A 23,664-nucleotide genomic window follows, 5' to 3' on the forward strand; every position below is an offset into this window, starting at 1 on the left:
TGTAGTCGTTGAGCTGAGTGACAATGTGCTATGTATTTAATATTTGTTTAAGTTGACCTTGTTTTTCTGCTTATCATAGTATATATATATACTTCATGGACCCTTTCCTATTTCTGTGTAGGTATGTACAACCAACCGGTGTGCAGTGCTGTGCTGAGGCTGTTTTTCGCAGTGCTAGTGGGAGTTGAGGAATTTCATTTAGAGAGGAATCTTAACGCCTCAGGGGTCATTTTATAAGGACTGGTTGATTTTGATTTTGGTTATTTATATCGCGCTGCAAGACACACTCAGCTGTATCCAGGCGCAGATGGTGACAAGCCGCTAACTACGGTAAAAACTGAACCAAAAGATGATTCTACATTCAACTGCCTACTTAATCAAATGGGTCTTTAAGTCCTTTCTAAAAAGAGCCAATGACTGGCAACGCCTCATGCTTCTATGCCTTCATTTGCTACCCCAGCTCACGTTGAAAGGCTTACAGAGTGGAGAAGGGACACGAAGCATAGTTTAGATCTCTCTTCAATCTTGCCTGTATATTATCGTCATGCTGGCACACAATCAGTGGATTCCTATGAAATCGTCCTCCATTTAGCAACTGCTAAAGCCCATTGCATTATATTGGAATCCATTATCAATGCCTTCTGCAAAGTGTAATTTGCAGGTGGCATTTACTTGTTATAAGACAGATCCAAGAAAGCAAAGAGAAAAGGCCATTTTGCCTGGTTTTACTTGACTATTTAGTCAGTCAGGGACATATTACAAAGCAACTGTCATGTCCCTTGAGTGTATATGCTGATTGGGCCAAACATTGATTCAATTCTCCCTTCATGGAGGACTTTTTTCATACCCCTCATGGCCTTTTCCACGGCGACACTGGGAGGTCCTTAGAACTATCAAGAAGAAATGTCTCATCATAGAGGAGAGGACCCATGTGATGCCCCAGACCTGGAAATCACACACTGCAGTTCTTGCTTCAAAGTAAGGTTTCCCCTGGGTGCAACCACCCACTTTTATGCCAACTCCCAATTGGTCTAATAGTGAATGGTGTCCTAAATGGATGGGGAACATGCCCATGCTTTTGTAGCCCTGCCACGTTCTGTCTGCGTGTGTTGTCATGCAAGGGCTCCTGATAGCCACAGCCTCCACCTGACACACATGCGTTTACATAAGTGTCCCATAGACTGACAGCAACATCTGATGTGCTGTTTTCATAATGGAGGCCTAAACTAACAAAACATCTGCAGGGCAGTCCATAATGTCCATTTACGGAATTTGACAGCAGGCTTATTTTCCTTCTGCATCCTTAACCTCCTTCTTGTTCCCATAATGTATCTGTGCGCTGCCAACACCTGGAAGCATCTTTACTGGCCTTTTGTACATTGGTGTAGCGTCTATTGCCTCTCGGTGTAATTTCCAAACGCATTCCTTTTTCTGGGTGTCTGAGAAGACACGTATGGCACTGAAATGTGGCAGATACAAGGCCACATGAACCGTGACTGACCTTGGCATTAACGTTGCAGATGGACATGAAAGAGTGCAGACGGCAGTGAGGGCAAAAGTAGGCAGCTCCTAGGTGCGTAGAACATTATATCCTTGGAAGTGCCCCTGTGTTTGGGGCTAAAGGTAGTAAGCCAAGTCTTTAGAGTCTTCAGATTTGTACATGTGCCTGAATGGAACCCTTAGTTTAGTTAAGGGTATCGCATTTTAGTTACGTTTAGTTTTGATCTGCTGGGTTTGGTTTAGGTTGCTTTAAATGCGCCTGATCTGTATTTGATGTGTTCATCTTTCTGTATTATTTTATTATCACTCTAGAGCACCCACCATGTCTGTTATACCTTCATTATGATTTTCTTACATTTAAAACATTATCGGTAAAAAGCAGTGAGCTAAAAACAATGCAACACTATAATACAGAGGCTGCAGGGAAGAGAAATGGAATTGATCAGCCCCCTGAAAATAATCAGGTTTTAGAATTCAGACAAACATTGTGGAGTTGAAGCTGTTCAATAATGCTACAAAATACTTTCCCCAAAGGCATTAGTTACATGATTTAAACCCCTTTGTACATGGTATTCAACATATATTTGCCTTTACTAGTCTGAAAATAGTAAGCAGCAAGCTTCTCATCAATATTTGCTGTTGTGGACCACATTTGGGTAAACTTTGATATTAAAGCTGATGTGTCTTTCCATCAAATTTCCCTCTGCTTTAATCAGAAACATGTGGCTTGTGGGGGCATGTGGTTCATGAGGATTGAATGAATGGCTTGCTGGAGAATTTACTTAGCTGTATCCTTCATCTTGGATACTGACACTTACTGCATCGCAAAACATAGAAAACAAAAAAGCACTATACCTTCTGAATAGTGATGACTCCCTCTTGTGTTTCTTTGTCGACAGAAATTTTGAAAACTCCAAGGCCATCACCATCCAGAATCTTATATTCCATTTCAGCGTTCGGTCCAATGTCGGCATCGATTGCTTTAATCTTTGCCACCATGGAAGACACAGGCAAAGACTCTGGGACATAATACTGATCAGATCCTGTAAAATAAAAATAAAAGTTATGCATAACTTTCCAAATCTTTCATCTTCAAATTCTCTAAAAGTATTTTCTTATTCTATAGACTTCCTATGCATAAAAGCTAAAATAAATGTCAAGACCACATTTAAAAATATGGTTCCACTTACACCCAAGGTCCAATATTTAAACAATGCATAACTATTATTATTATTATTATTATTATTATTATTATTATTATTATTATTATTATTATTATTATTATTATTATTTTGTTAATATTATTGTTAGTATTATTATTATTAGTACTAGTAGTAGTATTTTCCAAGTTTATTTCTGGCCAAATAAGTCCCATAAAGTGTTCATGAACTAGTGCTCAGGAACTACAAAAGAAAGAATCAATGTAACAATATGAAAAGCATAACCACGAATGTCTCAGCAAAGTGATAATACTGGTCCAAGCATGCCACAGTTGAAAGTTAGAATAACAATAAAATTCTAAAACTAACACTTGTGTTGCTGTTCTATTAGTACCTTGACAAATATCATTGTTAATTCATTGAACCAGACTATAAAAATCAATCAATATAGAATGGCATGCCTATTAAAGCACATTTAAGAACTTCACCCTTCAACTCTGTGCTACAAACATGTAATTAGACACCAAGAACATGATTAAGATTGAGCAAGTCAAGCTCCAAAGCACTAAAGATTCTCTCAGTGCACCTTCTGAATTTAGTACTGAAACCAGACAGGTATTCCTTTCTTAATTATAGAGTAACCAAACAGATAGGAAGTGCACTCGGATCTCTACAACCTCGTGACAAAAGGGGCTTTCATCTAAAAGGTTTGTATACAATTAACACCTCATCTTTATGAAACGAAGTACATTTAAGCAAAATCACCATTCTCCAGTGGATTTTTCCCCTACCTTTCAAACCCCATAGAGTCTCTGTAATCATGGCCATCATCCTCTCTGGACTAGACAACTCCAATTCCCTCTATCTATGTGCTTCTGCCTTCCAACTCAGAACGCTCCAGTGGAGCCAATCTCTGCAGCAAGGCTTCTCCTTGCACTCTCCCCCAGAGAACACATCTTCTCTGCACTCAGGGTATTCCTCCGTCTCCCCATCAGCCAACTGGCCATTTATTTCACCATCCACAAGAAAGGTCCTGAATTCCTCCACTCCTAACTCTCACACTATCACCCCACCGACCCCTCAGATAAGGTCCAGCCCACCTCCTGGTAGTAGTCAGACTAGGTGGCTCCTCCTTCTTGTCCTAGCAAACACCTTCTGGAACTCTCTTTCCTGCACCCTCTGTCTCATAGAGATCCACCTCACCTTCAGGAAGGCGCGCAAAACCTGACTCTTCCCTCCCACATCCCAAAGCCACACACATGCTTGCATTGATCAATGATAAGCAACCCATCCCACTCTCAACCCCCCCCCCCAGACTGGCCTTCTGCCATTCAGCTACCTCACTCATGCCCTTTAAGTTATCCTCTGAGCTCAGTCCCTGCTTCTCACCTCTGCCTGAACTACCATCCCGCTTTCCATATTATTGAGAGTTATGCATGGCTATGCTATGTTTATGACTCTGCTTTTATGCACATTTCAAACTTTCCTGACTCACACTTTTAAGATGTCAGACTTTATCTGCCTACTTTGCTAAGAGTGACACAATCTATTTGGAGTTGTTTTGTACTAAAAGCAACTTGGAATTTTAAAGATGGCGAAAGGTTTCCTCAAGGACAGTTAGAAATGCATATGATGTCATCCAAATGTACACACAGGTCAACAGTGAATATGTCTGATTTCTAAAACCTTAAAACGTGTGTTTTCTTTCTTTAATAGCTTGCACTCAATTTTAAAATAAACTTATTTTCTGGTTATGTTGTTGCAATACATACATGGGTACTTGTCATTGTTATTATTTCTGACCTTCAGAACACTGTGTAGCAGCAGACTGTTTGTAAAAGAAAAGTTGTAAGACAATCGTGTCCAATTGTTATGCATTCCAATTAGCAATAGTAACATTATTTCCTTCATCTTTGGCCAGTTTTCTTTGTTTACATGATTAACTCTAACTGGCTTCATGTGCAGATGCCTTAAATAAAGAGGAATAGATCCGGAAAAATATGTTATATCATTTCTCTATTAATCCACCATTATATTGCTTGCCAAAACAGGAAGTTCTGTATTTGTATTGCATCAGGTCATTAAACATGCTGGGTGTCTTGACCATGTCCAACTAGTACACACTATTCATACTCTTACAACAAAGTTGTCCTAACATTGAGTTGCATGGAATTCTTCGCAATAAGTCATATGTTTTTATTAATATGTAAATGTATGCACAATGGATCGCACTCTTAAACTCCCCCTTCTAGAATCAAGAACATGTCCACAAGGTAGCCGAGAAGAGCATCAACTGACATTCCAGAAGGAAAATCCTGATTAAGTCTGGGTGAAATAATTCAGCCGAAAAATGAATTACTTAGATTGTTATTTAATGTGGGCGATTTAAGTGAAAGATTTGTTTTTCTTCATTACAATTTCATGCTGATGAAATGGTGCTGTAAATATTGAGTTGAGTTGAAGAGGTAAGAACTTTTACTGCTAGCACATGTTCAAAGCAAACATAATATGTATTTAATGGAATAGGTCAGAACCTTTGCTGTCAGGGATGCACAAAGAAAGCAAAGTGCTTAAGTGACTAATGGCTTGCTCTTTGCTGTTTTTTAAAATAGGAACCACAAATAACTTTATTTTCGGGCTGCAATAAATTGTAATATTATTATTTTTTTTTTAAAACAAGTGTCCAATTCACAAATAGTAAAGCAATTATAACATGCAGTGAATGCATTTCTATTTGCAATACTTTGAGACATGCACAGGCCACCTTATTCACCAAGCACATTTCCAAGGAGATGTTTGCCCTCTTGTTTAGTTGAGTGTCTGTAGCATGTATGATGAACCCAGCACTCACATGGATTCTGGGTGTGCAATTCAGCATAATGCTACTTTAAAGTACCTGTCATTGTGAAATGAGTTAAAACAAGAATAAACACGTTAACCCCTGTTTGCAGGATACTAATGTAATTGGGACAGCAGTGGTTCACGACACTGCTGTTCCACTCTTAACCATAACATGCACAATGGGTCAGAAATGGTTATTTAATACATTGCACTTCCTCTGTGCCTGTTCCATAGAGGTACAGGAGAATGGACCTCATTACGGGTCTGGCGGTAACCATGGCGGTACAACCGGCAGATAGCTGCCAGACCCGTAATGATTTACTGCCACCTGACTGGCCGGAAACACCGGGGCATTACAACCCCAGCTTTTTGGTAAGCCAGGCACTGGTAAAATGTTGATCCCCATTCCCATGGAGTCCCATAGGACTCTATGGGAGTGGGTACCATGGAAGTACCAGCGGTGCTTCCATGAAAGTCTGCAGGCCGGTGCCATTCCGCCCGAAGGTCTGACCCTGGTGGGTGTTACGGCAGCCCCCCCCCCGCAGACTTGTAGTTTGCCGGTCCGGAAACAGTGGCACTGTTCTTTTCGGTTCAGAAAACTTGTAATGAGGACCAATGAGTTTGTTTTGTCACGTTTTGAGGCACATTCAATTTCTAAATGTGGGGTGTGCATTAAAACGTGCAGACATGCCTCTTCAATTGCGCAAAATGCAAAAGGGGATGGAAAATGGAATCTGAATTAGTGTATCATAACCTGAATGTGTGCATTAATCAAGCAAACATTCAAAAGATCTTTGTGAATAGGGCATACCTTTTTTTGGACATACGTCATGAGATGTACTAGCACATCTCATCACTTGCACCAGAAAGTCTTTTGAAACTAGTCCTCTGACTGCATACATAAGTAGATATATCATATGTGTTTTCCCAGGTTGTGTGCTCATAACATTGCAATCCAACATGACTAAATGGTATTCCTTAAAGAAACGTCACAGTCTAGGTCATGAATGCTTAGCAGGTTACTGACTCTGATATGCTCTACTTGCCTTTATGTGGCCATTGAATTGCAGCCATGGTTTTTCTATATTATTACATGGTAAACCTTGGTAATCCCAGTGGAAGCAAACTCAGAAGGATGAAGCGTTACGCACCCCTACTGCATGACTGGATCTTTCATAAACCTATATGATTAATAGAGGTCCATGTCTGTAATGAGCTCCCTACATTTTAAAAATATATGTCAATAGCACGGTCACTGGCTCATACTTTATGGAAAAAAGACTGGGAAATGTCTGACATGTGACTGGCACAACTAGACTGACATGCACTTCAACTTTAGTAATTTAATCCACATCCGAAAATTGAAAGACAGAGTTTTTCTTACATGACTTAAACATGGAGTCTGCAGATTACACATAGATCTCTGCAGTAGGTGTATTAGTATAAGGATGTGTATTGCTGTGATGTTAAATATGCAGCCCTACTTCCCTACTTGGATAATATTCACAGATGCACATGACTCCATTCCCTCTTGCTAACTCATCCACCCAGGCTCACTGACCTCTTGCAATCCCTTCACATTTCTCTCCCTACCTGAAAACAATTTAGTGTAGTTTTTTTTCAACAATCTGGCCTAGCTTGCTTGCCTTTCTCCTGAATTTCCCTGAAGATGTATGACTATGACTCTTAAATGAGTATCGGGCAGATCCTTCTCACTAGATGTTTCACAAGAGCACACAGATCAGGGTTGAAAAGGTTCCCCCAGGCTCAATTCAGATATGTGTTGAAATAACAGCCCTGAAATAGATTATTTCCATAGTGAAGGAAATGTAATATCATCAACAACAAAAACATTGACCTAAGCTCCAACAAAAAACAAAGATGCAATCAGCCTTCAAAAAGAGTAGTCGTGGGAAGAAGCTCATAGGCCTATGGAAGGCACCAGGAATGCATGTGCTAAATCTATTTTTATAAAAGTGAAAATGGGTTTTGTGACTGGGTTTGTGGCTTGGAGAGGCGTTGTTCCTTATACAATTCCACACCATTTCACCAACCTGCACCAAATTGTGCATAGTTACTTGTCAGGACCCTCTGGACCTCACTGGCTACATGACATGTGGACACACTGTCCCTTTCCCCAGATCTCAGCAAAACTCAAAGGGGGTAATTCATAGAACTCAGCACACAAGTGGCGCACGCGGTTGGCGCACAGTGTGCGCGTGCGAATCCCTGCGCCAGCAGCGTGCGCTAAAATCCATTTCCGCGCACAGCGTATTCATGGATTCCAGCCACCAAAACCAGCCTTGGCGCACAGTGGCGCAGCGACCCTGCAGCAGCGCCAGTTACGCCCCCAAGAACGCCTCTCGCGCAGGGAAAAGCCATCAATATACCCAATCCAGCGCAAAGGGCTGCGCTAACCCTGTACCAGCACGGCAAGCGGGCTACGTGTATCACTGGGGTGCGCGGGAAGTACCTCACGCAATTGGCCCTGTGTGAGCAGGGTACGTGTATTTCAGGGGTGCGCGGGAAGTTCCACACGCGATTTCCGCAGGGTACGTGGATTTCAGGGGTGCGCAAGAAGTTCCACACGCGATTTCAGCAGGGTACGTGTATTTCTGGGTGCGGGGGACGTTCCACACGCGATTTCAGCATGGTACGTGCATTTCAGGGGTGCGCGGGAAGTTCCACACGCGATTTGGCCGGGTACGTGCGCGGGAATTTCCACACGCGATTTGTCTGGGTACGTGGATCTCAGGGGTGCGCGGGAAGTTCCACACGCGATTTGGCCGGGTACCTGCGCGGGAATTTCCACACGCGATTTGTCTGGGTACGTGGATCTCAGGGGTGCACGGGATGTCTCACACGCGATTTGGCAGGGTACGTGGATTTCAGGGGTGCGCGGGAAGTTCCACACGCGATTTGGCCGGGTACGTGCGCGGGAATTTCCACACGCGATTTGCCTGGGTACGTGGATCTCAGGGGTGCGCGGGAAGTCTCACACGCGATTTGGCAGGGTACGTGGATTTCAGGGGTGCGCGGGAAGTTCCACAGGCGATTTGGCCGGGTACGTGCGCGGGAATTTCCACACGCGATTTGCCTGGGTACGTGGATCTCAGGGGTGCGCGGGAAGTCTCACACGCGATTTGGCAGGGTACGTGGATTTCAGGGGTGCGCAGGAAGTTCCACACGCGATTTGGCCGGGTACGTGCGCGGGTATTTCCACACGCGATTTGCCTGGGTACGTGGATCTCAGGGGTGCGCGGGAAGTCTCACACGCGATTTGGCAGGGTACGTGGATTTCAGGGGTGCGCGGGAAGTTCCACACGCGATTTCAGCAGGGTACGTGTATTTCTGGGTGCGGGGGACGTTCCACACGCGATTTGGCCGGGTACGTGCGCGGGAATTTCCACACGCGATTTGGCTGGGTACGTGTATGACAGAGGTACACGGGAAATTCTACTCGCGATTTGGCTGTGTGCTCCCAGGTATTCCCTGTACACCCTCCACGGCCCCTGCAGGCAGCCGACACCACAGGGGACTACCCTGCACACCTGCTCATGTCACCCAGCACCCCCACCCCCCAGCAGTGCAGGGGCAACCTCCACCAGGCCCCCACTCATGTCTCCCACCACCCCCACCCCCCAGCAGTGCAGGGGCAGCCTCCACCAGGCCCCCACTCATGTCTCCCTCCACCCCCACCCCCCAGCAGTGCAGGGGCAGCCTCCACCAGGCCCCCACTCATGTCTCCCACCCCCTGACCCCCCAGCACTGTGGGGCACCCTCCACCAGGCCCCCACTCATGTCTCCCACCACCCCCACCCCCCAGCAGTGCAGGGGCAGCCTCCACCAGGCCCCCACTCATGTCTCCCACCCCCCGACCCCCCAGCACTGTGGTGCACCCTCCACCAGGCCCCCACTCATGTCTCCCACCACCCCCACCCCCCAGCAGTGCAGGGGCAGCCTCCACCAGGCCCCCACTCATGTTTCCCACCCCCCGACCCCCCAGCATCCAGGGGCAGCCCCCACCAGGCCCCCACACATGTCCAACTCATGTCTCCCACCACCCCCACCCCCCAGCAGTGCAGGGGCACCCTCCACCAGGCCCCCACTCATGTCTCCCACCCCCCCGACCCCCCAGCACTGTGGGGCGCCCTCCACCAGGCCCCCACTCATGTCTCCCACCACCCCCACCCCCAGCAGTGCAGGGGAAGCCTCCACCAGGCCCCCACTCATGTCTCCCACCCCCCCGACCCCCCAGCATCCAGGGGCAGCCCCCACCAGGCCCCCACACATGTCCAACTCATGTCTCCCACCACCCCCACCCCCCAGCAGTGCAGGGGCAGCCTCCACCAGGCCCCCACTCATGTCTCCCACCCCCCCGACCCCCCAGCACTGTGGGGCACCCTCCACCAGGCCCCCACTCATGTCTCCCACCACCCCCACCCCCCAGCAGTGCAGGGGCAGCCTCCACCAGGCTCCCGCTCATGTCTCCCACCGCCCCCACCCCCCAGCAGTGCAGGGGCAGCCTCCACCAGGCCCCCACTCATGTCTCCCACCCCCCCGACCCCCCAGCACTGTGGGGCACCCTCCACCAGGCCCCCACTCATGTCTCCCACCACCCCCACCCCCCAGCAGTGCAGGGGCAGCCTCCACCAGGCCCCCACTCATGTCTCCCACCACCCCCACCCCCCAGCAGTGCAGGGGCAGCCTCCACCAGGCCCCCACTCTTGTCTCCCACCCCCCCCGACCCCCCAGCACTATGGGGCACCCTCCACCAGGCCCCCACTCATGTCGACCTGCACCCAGGTCCTCACAATCCCCAATCATGTGCGTTATGGTCAGCCTCCACAGCCAAAAGGCCCTACCAAGTAACCCATTCACCCACATGGAAATGGAAATTACATGTTACACCCCCAATGTTCATAAAGCAAATGAACCCATGTCCGTCACACACAATGGTTGCAAATAAATGGGAAAACACCCAACATGACATGCATGAAACCAATGAGATGATACCACACAGTATGAAAACAAAATTGTATTAAAAAAAATTGAATGCAAATGAAATGAAACAAACTACAATGGCAATGAAAAAAAGAAAAGCTGCATGTCCGTCCAAAAAAATCAAAACTACAAATCCAAATCCAAAAAAATGTTGTTCAAAGTCACATAAAAAATAAAAACAATCCGAGAGATAAAAATAAATGCAAAGACCATTGCTCCATGGAGAATAAATCAAAAATAAAAAAATAAAACAATCCAATGAAGAACTATGTACAAAACATCCAAGGGTCCATGAGCCCAACTGAACAAAGGAAACCTACAAAAAACCCTAACTAAAATGCAAATATATACAAAAAGTGGAGCTGTGTCCGTCGACTCCAAATCATAAGAAGAAACAAAGGAAACCTAAAACTAAAGAACTATATACAAATGCGGCGGGCAAGTCCAGCGGCTCACTCCGTGGTGTTCCGGGCCAGGGCATCATCGAACTCCTGTTCGATGTCCCGGAGGCGGTCCTGTTCCATGGCCCCGAGGGTCCGCAGGGACGACGCCGTCTCCTCCTCCAACCCCCTGCGGATTGCCTCGAGGCACTTCGCCCGCCTCAGGGCCCTCCGCATGGAGTCCTCCGCCCTGACCATTGTGAGCCGCGCCTCTTCCGCCCGCCGCCGCTCCGCACCTATCTGCTGGCCCAACCTCTGCCACACGGAAGACACTTCCCGTCCTGGGTCCTCCTGCCCTCCGGCCGATGCCTGCCCCTCCGATGTTGATGGCCCCGAGCCATGATGCCTCCCACGTTGACTCCGCTGCTGCCTCCGACGCCACTGCCTCTGCCAGCACGACGGCATCCAGGCTGATGGAATCCACCGACGCTGTCGTGCACGTGCCCTGCCTGATGATGCCGGCACATCCTCCATCTGCTGGGGTACAGTTGCTGTGGTGTCCACCCCTGCTGGACCTCTGACTCCCAATTGTGGCAGGGATGGGATCCCCACCGAGCTGGCTGCATTGGTCAGGGCAGGTCCACAGGGGGCCCTGGTGGCATCTGGGCCGGAAGACGGCAAGGAAAACGACTGGCGTATAGTCTCCACAGAGGAGGAGAGGGCCGCCAGATTGGCCGACACATGCAGGAAACCCCCGAACATGGACGATCCCAATTGGGCCACGTCGGCACGGTGCTCTTCGTGATGACGTGCGTGCTCCTCCTGGGAAGCACGCACGGCATCACGAATCACAGCCGTGCGCATCGCGACCCCAATCAGGACCTTCTCCATACGGCCAGGGGTCCCCTCGTCCGCAGGTGGAGGGGAGTCAGATGACATGGACATCCCCTCTACCTGCGGACGGGCCTGGGACGGGGCATCCCTGCTGGTGCATGGTGGTGCACCCACAGGGTCAGGGACAGCGACATGCACAGGCCCCTCCACCATGACCTGTGCTGCCTCCTGCCCCTGCCCCTGGACTGCACCACTTGCACCAGCAGGGATGCCCCCACCAGGCCCCATGTGCGCCTCAGTGGCGGCCTCCTCCTCCTCTGTGGAAACCACCAACCTGGATGGCTCCTCACCGTCTGCCGCCGTAGCAGGCCCCTGTGGGGGCTCACCCACCCCTTCGCTGCAGCCGTGGGGGCATCCCCGCCGCCTTGCTCCACAGCGCCGTCTCCGCCATCTTCTTCACTAGCCGCTGCATAGAGGGAGACATAGAACACAAGCATCAGGGTACTGTACAATGGTCCCCTAGACAGGAAGCAATAGCAGATGAGTGCCACTGTCAAAGTACACTTCCATCATGTCCCTCCACAACACATGTGTCAGTCCAGGCAAAACACACACAGTGACAGTCATGGTGCATGCCATGGACATTTCCATACATGTCCAATGGACTCTCGAAACATACAATGTAATGGAACTCACATGCATCATGGGTCATGCCTATCACATGCACACACTTTACCTCAGTCACATCCATCTGGCCCCGTACACCCCAAACACAGTGGATACAAAGATGACTAGGCTGCATCAGTGAATCTGTACATTGTCACAGACATGTGTCATGCATCCATGGCATTCACAAGTCACAGACATGCAGGTCAGGCACACAGACATGGATACCATATATGTACCTGGCATCAGCACCCATCCCTCACCCCCACCCATGTCCAGGAACAGAGACTGCCATGCTCTCATGTGTACAATCTTCATAGGGCTCCCCATGTCGCATTTAAACACATGCAACAACCGTGCGGTTCACACATTACTGGTCGCACATGCATTACCATGATGTCCCTGCACACATACATGCGTACATGGCCTATGTCACACATACAGGCAAGTATCAGACAACCAGCACACTGCAACATGCCCTGTCTCACACAGCAATGCTTGGCCACTTACCGCTCAACTCCAGACGGGTCTCCCTCTCAAGGACCTGGGCGTGGAGCGCTGGGTGTACGCGTTCCAGGACCCTCATCTGGATGGAACTCATGCGGCCCCGGCCCCCCTCCACGAGGCGCCGGGCCTTTATGAGGGTCCTGGACCTCAAGTCCTCCCAGCGCTTCTTGACCTTCTGGATGGTGCGGGTTGCCACCCCCTCCGCGTTGATGGCAACCACACAGTCGGCCCAGATCCTCTCCCGTCCTTCCTTGTTGGCGCGGGACGATCCGAAGAGGGCATCATACTGCCCCAGGACTTGCTCCACCAGGACACCAACTTCGGTGGCAGTGAAGCTGGTGCCCCTCTGCCCCTCTGGCCGGGGGTTGCCACTGGTGCCAGATGTGGATGTGCCCGACATGGCAACCCCAGGGGCAGGAGTGGGTGGGCAACTGGGTCCTGGGGCTGGGCTGTGGAGCGATGTTATCCGAGTCGGGAGTCTTCTGTTCCAGCAGGGGTGGACACAGAAACTGGACCCCTGCAGATGGCTGATGTGCAGGCACCAAATGGCAGGGCACGGTGGCAGCAGGCAGGCAGGCAGCAGCAGATGGCACGTGGGAGGCTGCTCGGGGCACTGGGGGGCAGTAATTCGGCCTTCTGGGAAGGAGCGTGGTCTTCCGTGTGTTTTCGCGTGGCCAGCTTGATACCGAGTGATTTGGCACATGAAAATCCTGCACGTCAGCGTGAAAATCGAGAAAAGGCCCTTAGCGCGTAAGCGCGTCAGCACGCGTACACGATTTCATTGGACCAAAGGCCCTTACAGCGTAAGCGCGTCTGTGGCGTTTTGCGCACGGGCGTTGCCCTGGCAGGGCTTGGAGATCCTGCGTGCCTTTACACTGTTCTGTACGTGCTTTTCGTGCGGTGCGTGTGTTTTCCATCCGTTGGGGTTCACACGCTATTACTTCACAGCGGGTGTTGGCTACGCGTTCTTCTACACGCAAGGCAGGCGGTGAGTGGTACCCCGCTCCCCCAGGCCCGATCGCGTGAGAAAGTTCATACGAACCCCTGGAATTCACGTAGCCCGCTCCCCCAGGCCCGATCGCGTGAGAAAGTTCACGCGAACCCCTGGAATTCACATAGCCCGCTCCCCCAGGCCCGATCGCGTGTAAAACTGCACGCGAACCCCTGAAATACACGTAGCCCGCTCCCCCAGGCCCGATCGCGTGAAAAACTTCACGCGAACCCCTGGAATACACGTAGCCCGCTCCCCCAGGCCCGATCGCGTGTAAAACTTCACGCGAACCCCTGGAATTCACATAGCCCGCTCCCCCAGGCCCGATCGCGTGTAAAACTTCACGCGAACCCCTGAAATACACGTAGCCCGCTCCCCCAGGCCCGATCGCGTGAAAAACTTCACGCGAACCCCTGGAATACACGTAGCCCACTCCCCCAGGCCCGATCGCGTGAGAAAGTTCACGCAAACCCCTGGAATTCACGTAGCCCGCTCCCCCAGGCCCGATCGCGTGTAAAACTGCACGCGAACCCCTGAAATACACGTAGCCCGCTCCCCCAGGCCCGATCGCGTGTAAAACTTCACGCGAACCCCTGAAATACACGTAGCCCGCTCCACCAGGCCCGATCGCGTGAGAAACTTCACGCGAACCCCTGATATACACGTAGCCCGCTCCCCCAGGCCCGATCGCGTGTATAACTTCACGCGAACCCCTGATATACACGTAGCCCGCTCCCCTAGGCCCGATCGCGTGTAAAACTTCACGCGAACCCCTGAAATACACGTAGCCCGCTCCCCCAGGCCCGATCGCGTGAGAAACGTCACGCGAACCCCTGAAATACACCTAGCCCGCTCCCCCAGGCCCGATCGCGTGAAAAAGTTTACGCGCACCCCCGAAATACACGTACCCCGCTCAATCGCGTGTGTAACTTCCCGCGCACCCCCGAAATACACGTACCCCCCGCTCAATCGCGTGTGTTACTTCCCGCGCACCCCCAAAAAACACGTGCCCCGCTCAATCGCGTGTGTAACTTCCCGTGCACCCCCGATATACATGTGCCCCGCTCGCACAGGCCCAATTGCTGTATGTTGCCACTTTTGTAATGCGCAGGGACGCTACCGCCTGCCTTCCTGTGGCGGACGTGTTTCGGCTTGTGCGTGTCTTTGGCTGTGCGTGGCTTTGCCCTATTCGATTCCATGAATACGTGTGGTTCGAGTGCTTGTGGGCGTTCCGTCTGCTTCCCTGCAGTACATCCCCAGTTACGCCCTTATTTTCGCGTGTTGTTCCCCATTCCGCGCGTTACGCCCCGTGTTCCGCCCACTTTCTGGTGTATGCGCCGAGGTTGTGCGCTTTCACTGTGCGCGTCGCGCACGCCTTTCGGGATGTTGCAGTGACTTGTGCGCCATGCACGGGTTTGGCGCACATCCCGAGGTGTACACGCGCAGGGACTTCCATGGATCGCACGCGTGCGCCTGTTTTTTTCCGCTTGCGCCTGCTTGCGTGAAGATTTTCGGCGCACGTTTGTTCCATGAATCGGCCCCCAAATGTGTTTGTGAGTTTGAGGCTTGGTGAAGCGTTGTCCCTTATACAATTCCACACTGTTTCACCAATCTGGACCAAATTTTGCATAGTTACCTGTTAGGACCCTTCAAACATTTCTGGCTACATAACATTTGGACACCTCACCCCTTTTCCTGGATTTTAGCACCTTCACACATGAGACGGTTGCCTCAAATTGGCAAAACATCAATGTGGTTGTAGAAGTGCCAGTACTCAACCCTAGAATGCATGGTTCCTGAGACATATGCACTGCAATGTACTGAAATGAGTTGCACCACATCAGGGTGAGGCAACAGCCGGGGAGAGAGCACAGTAGATCCCAGTATGCAGCAGCACACCAAAATCTCGCCTGCCCCCAACGTCTGCTCAGGGGTATGTCAGCCAGCCACATACGCCCGTTCTCAGAACAGCTTACTTCAGAGTAAAAATCACAGTAAGTGATTAGCGAATCGGAACAGAGGCCTACAGGATCAACAATTTTCAACAATTAATGAGAGTGTCGTCATGTTTTTGCTAGTGAAACACTAACATAGGAGGGTCACCTGGGAAACTGATATACAGCCCTCATCTGGACAACAGTATGATAGAGAATGCAACCACTGATACAGTAAACAAAACATCCAGAGTCATTTTCCTTGTTATTAGCTTAAGGCAAAAGTTGCTACAGATCACCAAATATATTCTTTGCTTGCATTTTACTATTAGGCCAACGTTGGCCCTAGCACTACTACTGTCACATGAAAGCAATAGGCCAAACAATACTCTGGTACAAAAAATGCATTGAATTCATATTTAATTTTCAAGAGGGCAATTTTTATTCTAGTCCTAATAGCATGACCAATTGAACGGCCACTGTTACAAAGTTTCTGTAATATATTTGCAGGTTTCCTTGTCCACAGTCTGTCCTTTGCAACGAACAAACCATCCTAAGCCTGGAAAATGCTGCAAGCAACAGGAAAGGCAGAGTTCATGCTATCATGGAACCGCCCCAAACTCACACTACAGTAAGGAAAGATAGCCCTCGGGTAACCCAAAAAAGGAACAAAACACCAATAGACACCTAGAACTGAGTGTTTACAAATTGCTTCTATGAATGTCACCATCAAATGTCTGGAAAAGCCTCATAGGTGTCCCAGCAACAAAGAACACGGTGCAAAAGACATGTGGATTGACTCAGATTGCAGGTCATTGCAGGCTGAACTGAGGAAACTATCTAACTAATAGAAATAGGGCAGATAGGTGTATGCATACTGCAGTATGAAACCCTTGCAAGATGTGAAACCATTATAATAAACTAAAAGTGCATCCAGGACACCTGACACATCCTCAGATTAGGAGAAGCCACATTGTGCTACAACACCTGCCACAACTGGAAGAAGATACATACAAAGAGATCTGAACATGCTGAGACCAAACAATGCTCATCTGACTCCTACAAAGGTGAATAAACCGTCTCATGTCAGAGCCAGCAGATGGACATTGTCATAGATTAAGCAGCCAACAGTGTTGAAGAAAATACTTCCAAAAGTAATTGGAATTATGGGTAACCATGCCTGACCCAAAAGGGCACATGAAAAGCCATAGGTCAGGCACCAGAATCGGAAATACAAATTTCGAAAATAAATAGCACCACTAAATTAAATTCAGTATTGCCGGAGCTGTGTATTTGAGCACTCAGTTCAGGCCCTTTCCTGAACATATAGCAAAGCGGCACATTATCTGGATATGCAAAAATGCACAAGTAACTACAGCGGTACCTGCATGAGCAGCGAAGTTGAACATTGTTCTGCACAATTCTGAACAAGATACCAGAAATTATCACGTGTCAAAAGCAATGCAAAGAGCGAGCCAAGATAAACGTTTTATTTGCAACAAAACTCGAAGTTAAAATTGTCATTACTTCCCAGACCAGACCAATTTCATGGGTTTTGTTCCAATAAATATGTCTATTTATTTTAAATATTTCTTATCTAAAGTTTTTTTCCCTGAATTTCAAGGGCTCTTCTTTTGTCCTTTTTTTCATTTTCACAATGTTTTCCCACTGGAATTTTCTGCAGAAACATTACCGTGATCATTTTGATGTCAACTTATATTGCCATACAAAATTAAAAGTCTTCCTCATCCTCACTGTCACTCTACATGTGAAGCCCTCCTAATTTGTTAGGTTTCCCCACCTGATCCTCACTGATTAAATCCCTCTTGACCCTTCCCTATCATACTCTTTCCCTCACTCTTTGCCATGACACACTTGTTTTCCCACAGCTTCTTTTGAATGTGAACAGGGAATCCCTCAGAATGTCCATAGTAAGATTAATGAACATTATTCTGGCTCAGAATAGGCTTTGCATCCCTCACAAAAGTGCCCATCTAACCCTTTGGTCCTCATTAACCTTCCCCACCCCAGGTCTGAAGTGGAACCACCCCTTTCATACCTTCACATCTGAAATTAGTTGTAGGTTTTTGGGCTCATGACTTTTTCTAAAACATTTAGAAAGTGTTATTGGTGAAAAAGCAAACCATGAGATCATAGATATGTACCCGCAAACAGAATGCAGCACAACACAATCTACATCGGGACAGCACCCTTTAAAAACGAGCAGGGACTAAGACAAGGCTGTTGAATGACCCACTTGTATTCATCGTCAGTATGACTGCGCTAGCAATCACGTTAGGCAAGTCAGTAGCATCCAGACAAACACTGAAGGACACGGTTATGTTACCTCTTGAACTCTGATGTCCTAGTTCTTTTGCAGCCAACGGAAGAAGGAAAACAGCAAAGCCTGGTTATACTAAATAAATTCAGCAAACTGTAGTACCTAAACATATACGAAGTCAAGCCTATGGTGGTGGTCTTTCATAGCAATACCAGAACAACAATTAAATAATGCCAGTGCAAGTTTGAAGGGAAAACCATTGCACACAATCGCAAAATCACATACCTGGAAATAATATTCAAACACTCCAGACATTTGACTGAAACCAAGAGATAACTGCAGGAAAGAATCATGCAAGAGTTCTGTGCCATAATATCCGTATTGCATGTCATTAAAAAAAAAAAAAAAAAAAAAACTGGTAAAACTGTAGATAGTGGTGTTGGACGGCCTAATCAAGCCTTTACTCCTACATGACTGGTAGATTTGGGGCCCGAATTATACCAATGACTCCACTAAGTAGGAACTCAGCACAACCAAACCGCAAGACTACTTCCAACAATGCTTGCTGGGAAAGCTAGGCCCACTTTCGATAGCGAAAGTCAGAGAAACTAACAGCAAAGTTTGAACTTCCTTTATAGAACAGCAACAATGAATCCTAGGATGAAACACTCGACAATGAACCGGACCAAACCTCAAACACGGAAGAAGCTGCACACATTCAAGAATCAAAAACTCGATACCCAAGATAAACAGATCTTGGCATCACTCTGAATATACACAGAAGATGACATATATAGCTCACCCAAGGTAAGGCACAGACTCAGACACAACACAAAAATGGCACTGAGTTCAAAAACAGAAAAATGCTAGAATACTGTCTTGGCAGAATAAAAAACAAAACAAAACAGGAGTAAAGTAGATAATAACCAAAGACAGAGTCAGGTACCACAATCTAGGCAATGAGCGGTGCTGACGCGGGCATCTTTGACAAGCAAGACACATTCTGCCAACAGTGTGAGCTAGGGCTGGTGGAGAATGAGGCTCACTTCCACGAACGAGAAGGCGGGGACCAGATACAATGAAGACTTCTACAGGAATATCAATAGCTTAATAAAACACAAAAACAAGAAAACATTGCAACCATGCTAAGAGAAATCCAACATGGAGTTAAAAAAGGCATTGGGACTGATTCATGGAATTTGTGCGCCGAAAAACGGGGATTTGTGCACCATTCTGCACACAAATCCCCATTTGTTAAACAGGGATTTGCGGGCAGAATGGCGCACAAATCCCTGTTTTTCGGTGCACAAATTCCATGAATCAGCCCCATAATTAGAATACTTGCTTCATTATGTGTCATGCAAATAAGCCATTACTGATTTAAATTTAACAAAGTGTTTACTCTTAAAACTCAATCACCTCCCACTCCTAGGCATAGAGACTCTCTGCCATTTTCCTTTATCATACAAGTGTGCACACTTGTATAGTGTTGTTAACTTTCAGTGTACTCTACTCTCCTATACTTGAACCATGAGGTGAAACTGGCATTTCAGTTGTGCGAATCCCTCAGAACCGGGATCATCAGTCCCCGTCATACCAAACGATTCCCCCAGATGATGGGGCACTCCAGCTCCCCTTAGACTTATGGCCTGATCACGAGTTGGGCAGTAGCCCTTAAATAAGGCGGTAACAGTGTTACTGCTGCATTTAAGGGTCTGCCCAATCTTGAGTCTGACATATGTATGCCCAGCTCAGAGCTGTGGGTAAACGAACCAGACAAATGCCAATTTTCGACGCAATTACTACCGGCAGTATTACTGCACAGTAATTACACCGAAAATTCCCCGTCTGGTCCAATGAAACCAATGAAGAATGGGGGGTAACAGTTAGCGCCCAGCCCGTGATGAGGCCCTTAGCTTTGGGAGCTTTTTTGAGAATGTATGTTGATTCATGTTTTCGATCAGGATACAATTTCAATGTACATTCACACTTCTTGTTAGAATTGCTGCAAATTATTTTCTAAATAGTCAGAGTGGAATGTATGTGTTTCTTCTTTAAAAAAGCACAGAGTTCTGGTTTGTGAGTGGGTGAATAGTGTATGCCAGTGACATTTGGGATCTGTTAGTTCTGGCTACCACTGCTGTCTCCTTCAACTTTTGAATTTTGAAGACTAGATCCATGAGCTTTAATTCTTCGATGTAGGCACAGTGGGTCTTTGGATCATTTTAGTTTGTGGAATGGCGGGCAACCATGGAGTTGGTCTTGACTCCACACACATTCCTGGCCGATGCACTCCTTAATTCCCTTGGAATCTTCTCTGACTGTATTCATTCTCGGTCTTGTTGTATGTTTTTAAATACTTAGTTTATGTTCCGGGCTGCTCTTATCTACCCCATAACCATACCCATTTTACGAGGCATGAGGACATTTCAAATGTGTGCTCCCTCGTCTGGTGGAGTTGCAGCACTAAAGAAAATTTAGCTAAATGATGTGAAATAGAACAGACCCTGTACTATGGAGACAAGGGCACTTCAACACCGCCTCTGCATAAAATTGACTCGAGGCCGGAAAAGGAAGGTGCATAAAGGCTTCTACATCCCTTCCTGCTACATCATGACTTGCACCACATTCTCCATGCTTTGCAAAATATAAACACGTATTTGAATTTGGAATACTGAAGTCTGCTTAGTACTGCAGACTTCATATGCCACCACCTTACTCCCAAGGGAATACACAGATTTGAAAAATAAGCCACGCTTTTTATCAATTTGAGGCATAATATTTTATACCAAAGGATAAAATATTTAATATAAGAAAAGGTATAGGTCAGTAAAATGTAAATATGATGCTGCTTTGCGCCGACACCTAATCTTTATAACAAGCACAGTCAGTACAAAGATTCCCAATGATGCAGGGTTTCACTAAATGTGGTACATGCAGTATGTGTCGCTATGCGTATTCAGATTGTTGTGAATTTTCAAATGAACAAGGTATTCGAGTTCGTATTGATGAATTTATCAATTGTCAGAGCAAATTTGTGATTTATGCAATTGTGTGCGTGTGTCGTAAGATTTATGTTGGAAGTACGATTAGGAAGCTATGCATAAGAATAAGGGAACATATCTCCTCTTTGAACAAGGTGGACCATAAATTACCTCTAACAAATCATTGGCAAGCATGCCATCAATTGGACAATGTTAATGATATCAGGTTTATAGGACTGAAGAAGGTACAACTTGGCATTCGTGGAGGCGATCATCAACTCAAGTTGAGACAAATGGAGGCCAAATATATCTGCAAGTTGCGTTGTACTCTGATGGGGTTCAATACAGATCATGAGATGGGTAACTTTCTGTAATGTCATTTGCCATGCATGTTATAGTATAAGTGCTTTGCCAGTTCCAAGAGACCCCACTTTGATTAGCATACTGTTAGGAACAACCCCAACACTTAATTTGGGATTTGGGCACAATATCATTTTTGAATTATTGGAATAACATGGTATCCAGTCATTGGCCCTCATTCCGAGTATGGTGGTAGTCATAGCGCTATTTGCGCCATGACTGCCTCCCATACCGGTACCGACTCCGGTTTGGTTCAATGGGGACATACCGGTCCATTCCGACCTTGGAGGGACCAGTAAGTCCCCATTTACCAAACCATTCCCTAATCCCATTTGAGCCCCCATAGGGCTCAATGGGAATGGGGAGGGCGCAAATAACGGGCTGGCGTATGCCAAGCCCGTTATTTGCACCCAGGTCCCTTAACGGGTCCCGTCCATAACGCCTGGTCAGACCAGGCGTTAAGGAAGGGACCCGCTAAGGGACCTCGTAGTAGGGTGGTTAGGGATTACCAGGCACCGGTCTCCTTACCGGTGCCTGGTATCCCTTACTGCCCTACTCGGAATAAGGGCCATTGTTTTGAATGCATTGTTTCGAATAAATGCATTTTTTTTTAGGTAAAGTTTTTTTTTTTACTATAGTGGTTTTTAAGGGCTAAACAAACAGGGATTTTTTAAAAATGCATTTTTTCAATACCATTTTTTCGAAACTTTGCCATTCGAAACTATGGCATTCAAAACTTTCACTAGGAACCAATAACATTACGATTGGTTTCATCTTGTAGTTCATTCAATCACTATCAAATTATAATAATTAATTTTGATCGATAGGTTACCAGTTGTCTAATCCATAGTCACCGTAATTTCCAGTGTGTAATCACTATTAGGGATGCATTGATGCATTAACAATTCATAGTAAATAATAGAACGTAATTCAAAATTTGGGGACTTCTACTCCCACAGATCATTGCATTTATTTCAGTGCTTCATGCGAGGCCACAGAGCGTGACGTCAATCTGAATGCGTAACATGATACATTTGCCAACTACACATATACGACAAACACGGTGCTTTGGTATTTTTCTGTCATTCATGAGATGCATTTCAGCACCTACAATCAATCCAGCCTTGAATAGGACCGAACGCTATTATTTCGGTACCTTTACTTCCATAGATTTATGTATTTAGCTCTTTAGATCACGTGGATTTCGTGCACATGACGTTATTTGCACACATCACGTGATACGCTTGTTTACTTTATACACTACTCACAACATGACGCCGGTTTGAACGCCGCCATGCAGACATATGGAAACTGACTCGTTCTATATGTATTGGGTAAGTAGTCTTCTGCTCATATTCTTTTCATACGCCCACCTCGAGAAGTGACACCTATTTATATAATTCGATGAGTAGATGTACCATGGTTTAATTCAAACAGGCACGCAATTTTCACGCATTCATGTTCCATTAGTTGGTCAAGGAATGTTTAACTAAATCAAAGTAATTCTGTAGAAGACTTTGCGGCATACCTGTATTTAAAGATCGCTTATTCTAAGTAATTAGGTAGCTAACGTATACACTACGTTACCTTTGCACATACTCATTATCTTTTCAGGTATTGGGACCCATGAATTAACCTCTGAATATATCCATCCGATTACTGGTTCAGTAACAATGATACACACATGGAATATACTTTTTTAACCAACCCACCTCTATTGGTGAGTGATAAGAACAGTTCATCTTTACTATAATAGGGGCTTTCTCCCCAATTCCTACACAATATTCTACTGAGTACTTTTGTACAGGAATCGAGTTTGCTTATATATATAATCTTTATTGGTTTCCCTCCACTACACAGACCGTATGACAGAACAGTTTGGGTGAGTCTGTGACCCCTAAATATCCTGTTACTTTTTGGACTGATTAGGCAATGCGATTGGATGTGGACGTTATGGGTTTTATAATATTTCAGCATGAGGGTGAAGGTCCGGGTGATCGGGTAGTAATTCAATTGCATTTGCAATAGACACATATTATTGGGTCACATATTGAGGTGTGATGCTTGGAATTGGCAATGCACTATCATTCACTTGATGAAGATCTATCACATTTTGTGTTATTCGCACAGAGTTTTGTGGTTCTATTGTGAAGTCCACCAATTGGTAATGTTTTATTTCTTTATTTTTATTTTATAATCCCCCTTTCCTCTCAACCTTACTA

At 46.8% G+C, this 23,664-nt stretch overlaps 1 protein-coding gene across 5 annotated transcripts in view; it reads right to left on the bottom strand.

Annotated features, from left to right (window-relative positions):
- Positions 1-23,664, bottom strand: part of CDH7 (cadherin 7) — a 457,123-nt gene that overhangs the window by 177,913 nt on the left and 255,546 nt on the right. For all 5 annotated transcript variants that reach the window (XM_069620793.1, XM_069620792.1, XM_069620794.1 and 2 more), the window contains one exon: positions 2,356-2,543. In XM_069620793.1, coding sequence (XP_069476894.1) covers positions 2,356-2,543 — 188 coding nt within the window. The remainder of the gene's footprint in view (positions 1-2,355; positions 2,544-23,664) is intronic.

The sequence above is a fragment of the Ambystoma mexicanum genome, chromosome 5q (genome assembly GCF_040938575.1).
Source record: "Ambystoma mexicanum isolate Mex_15411 chromosome 5q, UKY_AmexF1_1, whole genome shotgun sequence".
NCBI lineage: Eukaryota > Metazoa > Chordata > Amphibia > Caudata > Ambystomatidae > Ambystoma > Ambystoma mexicanum.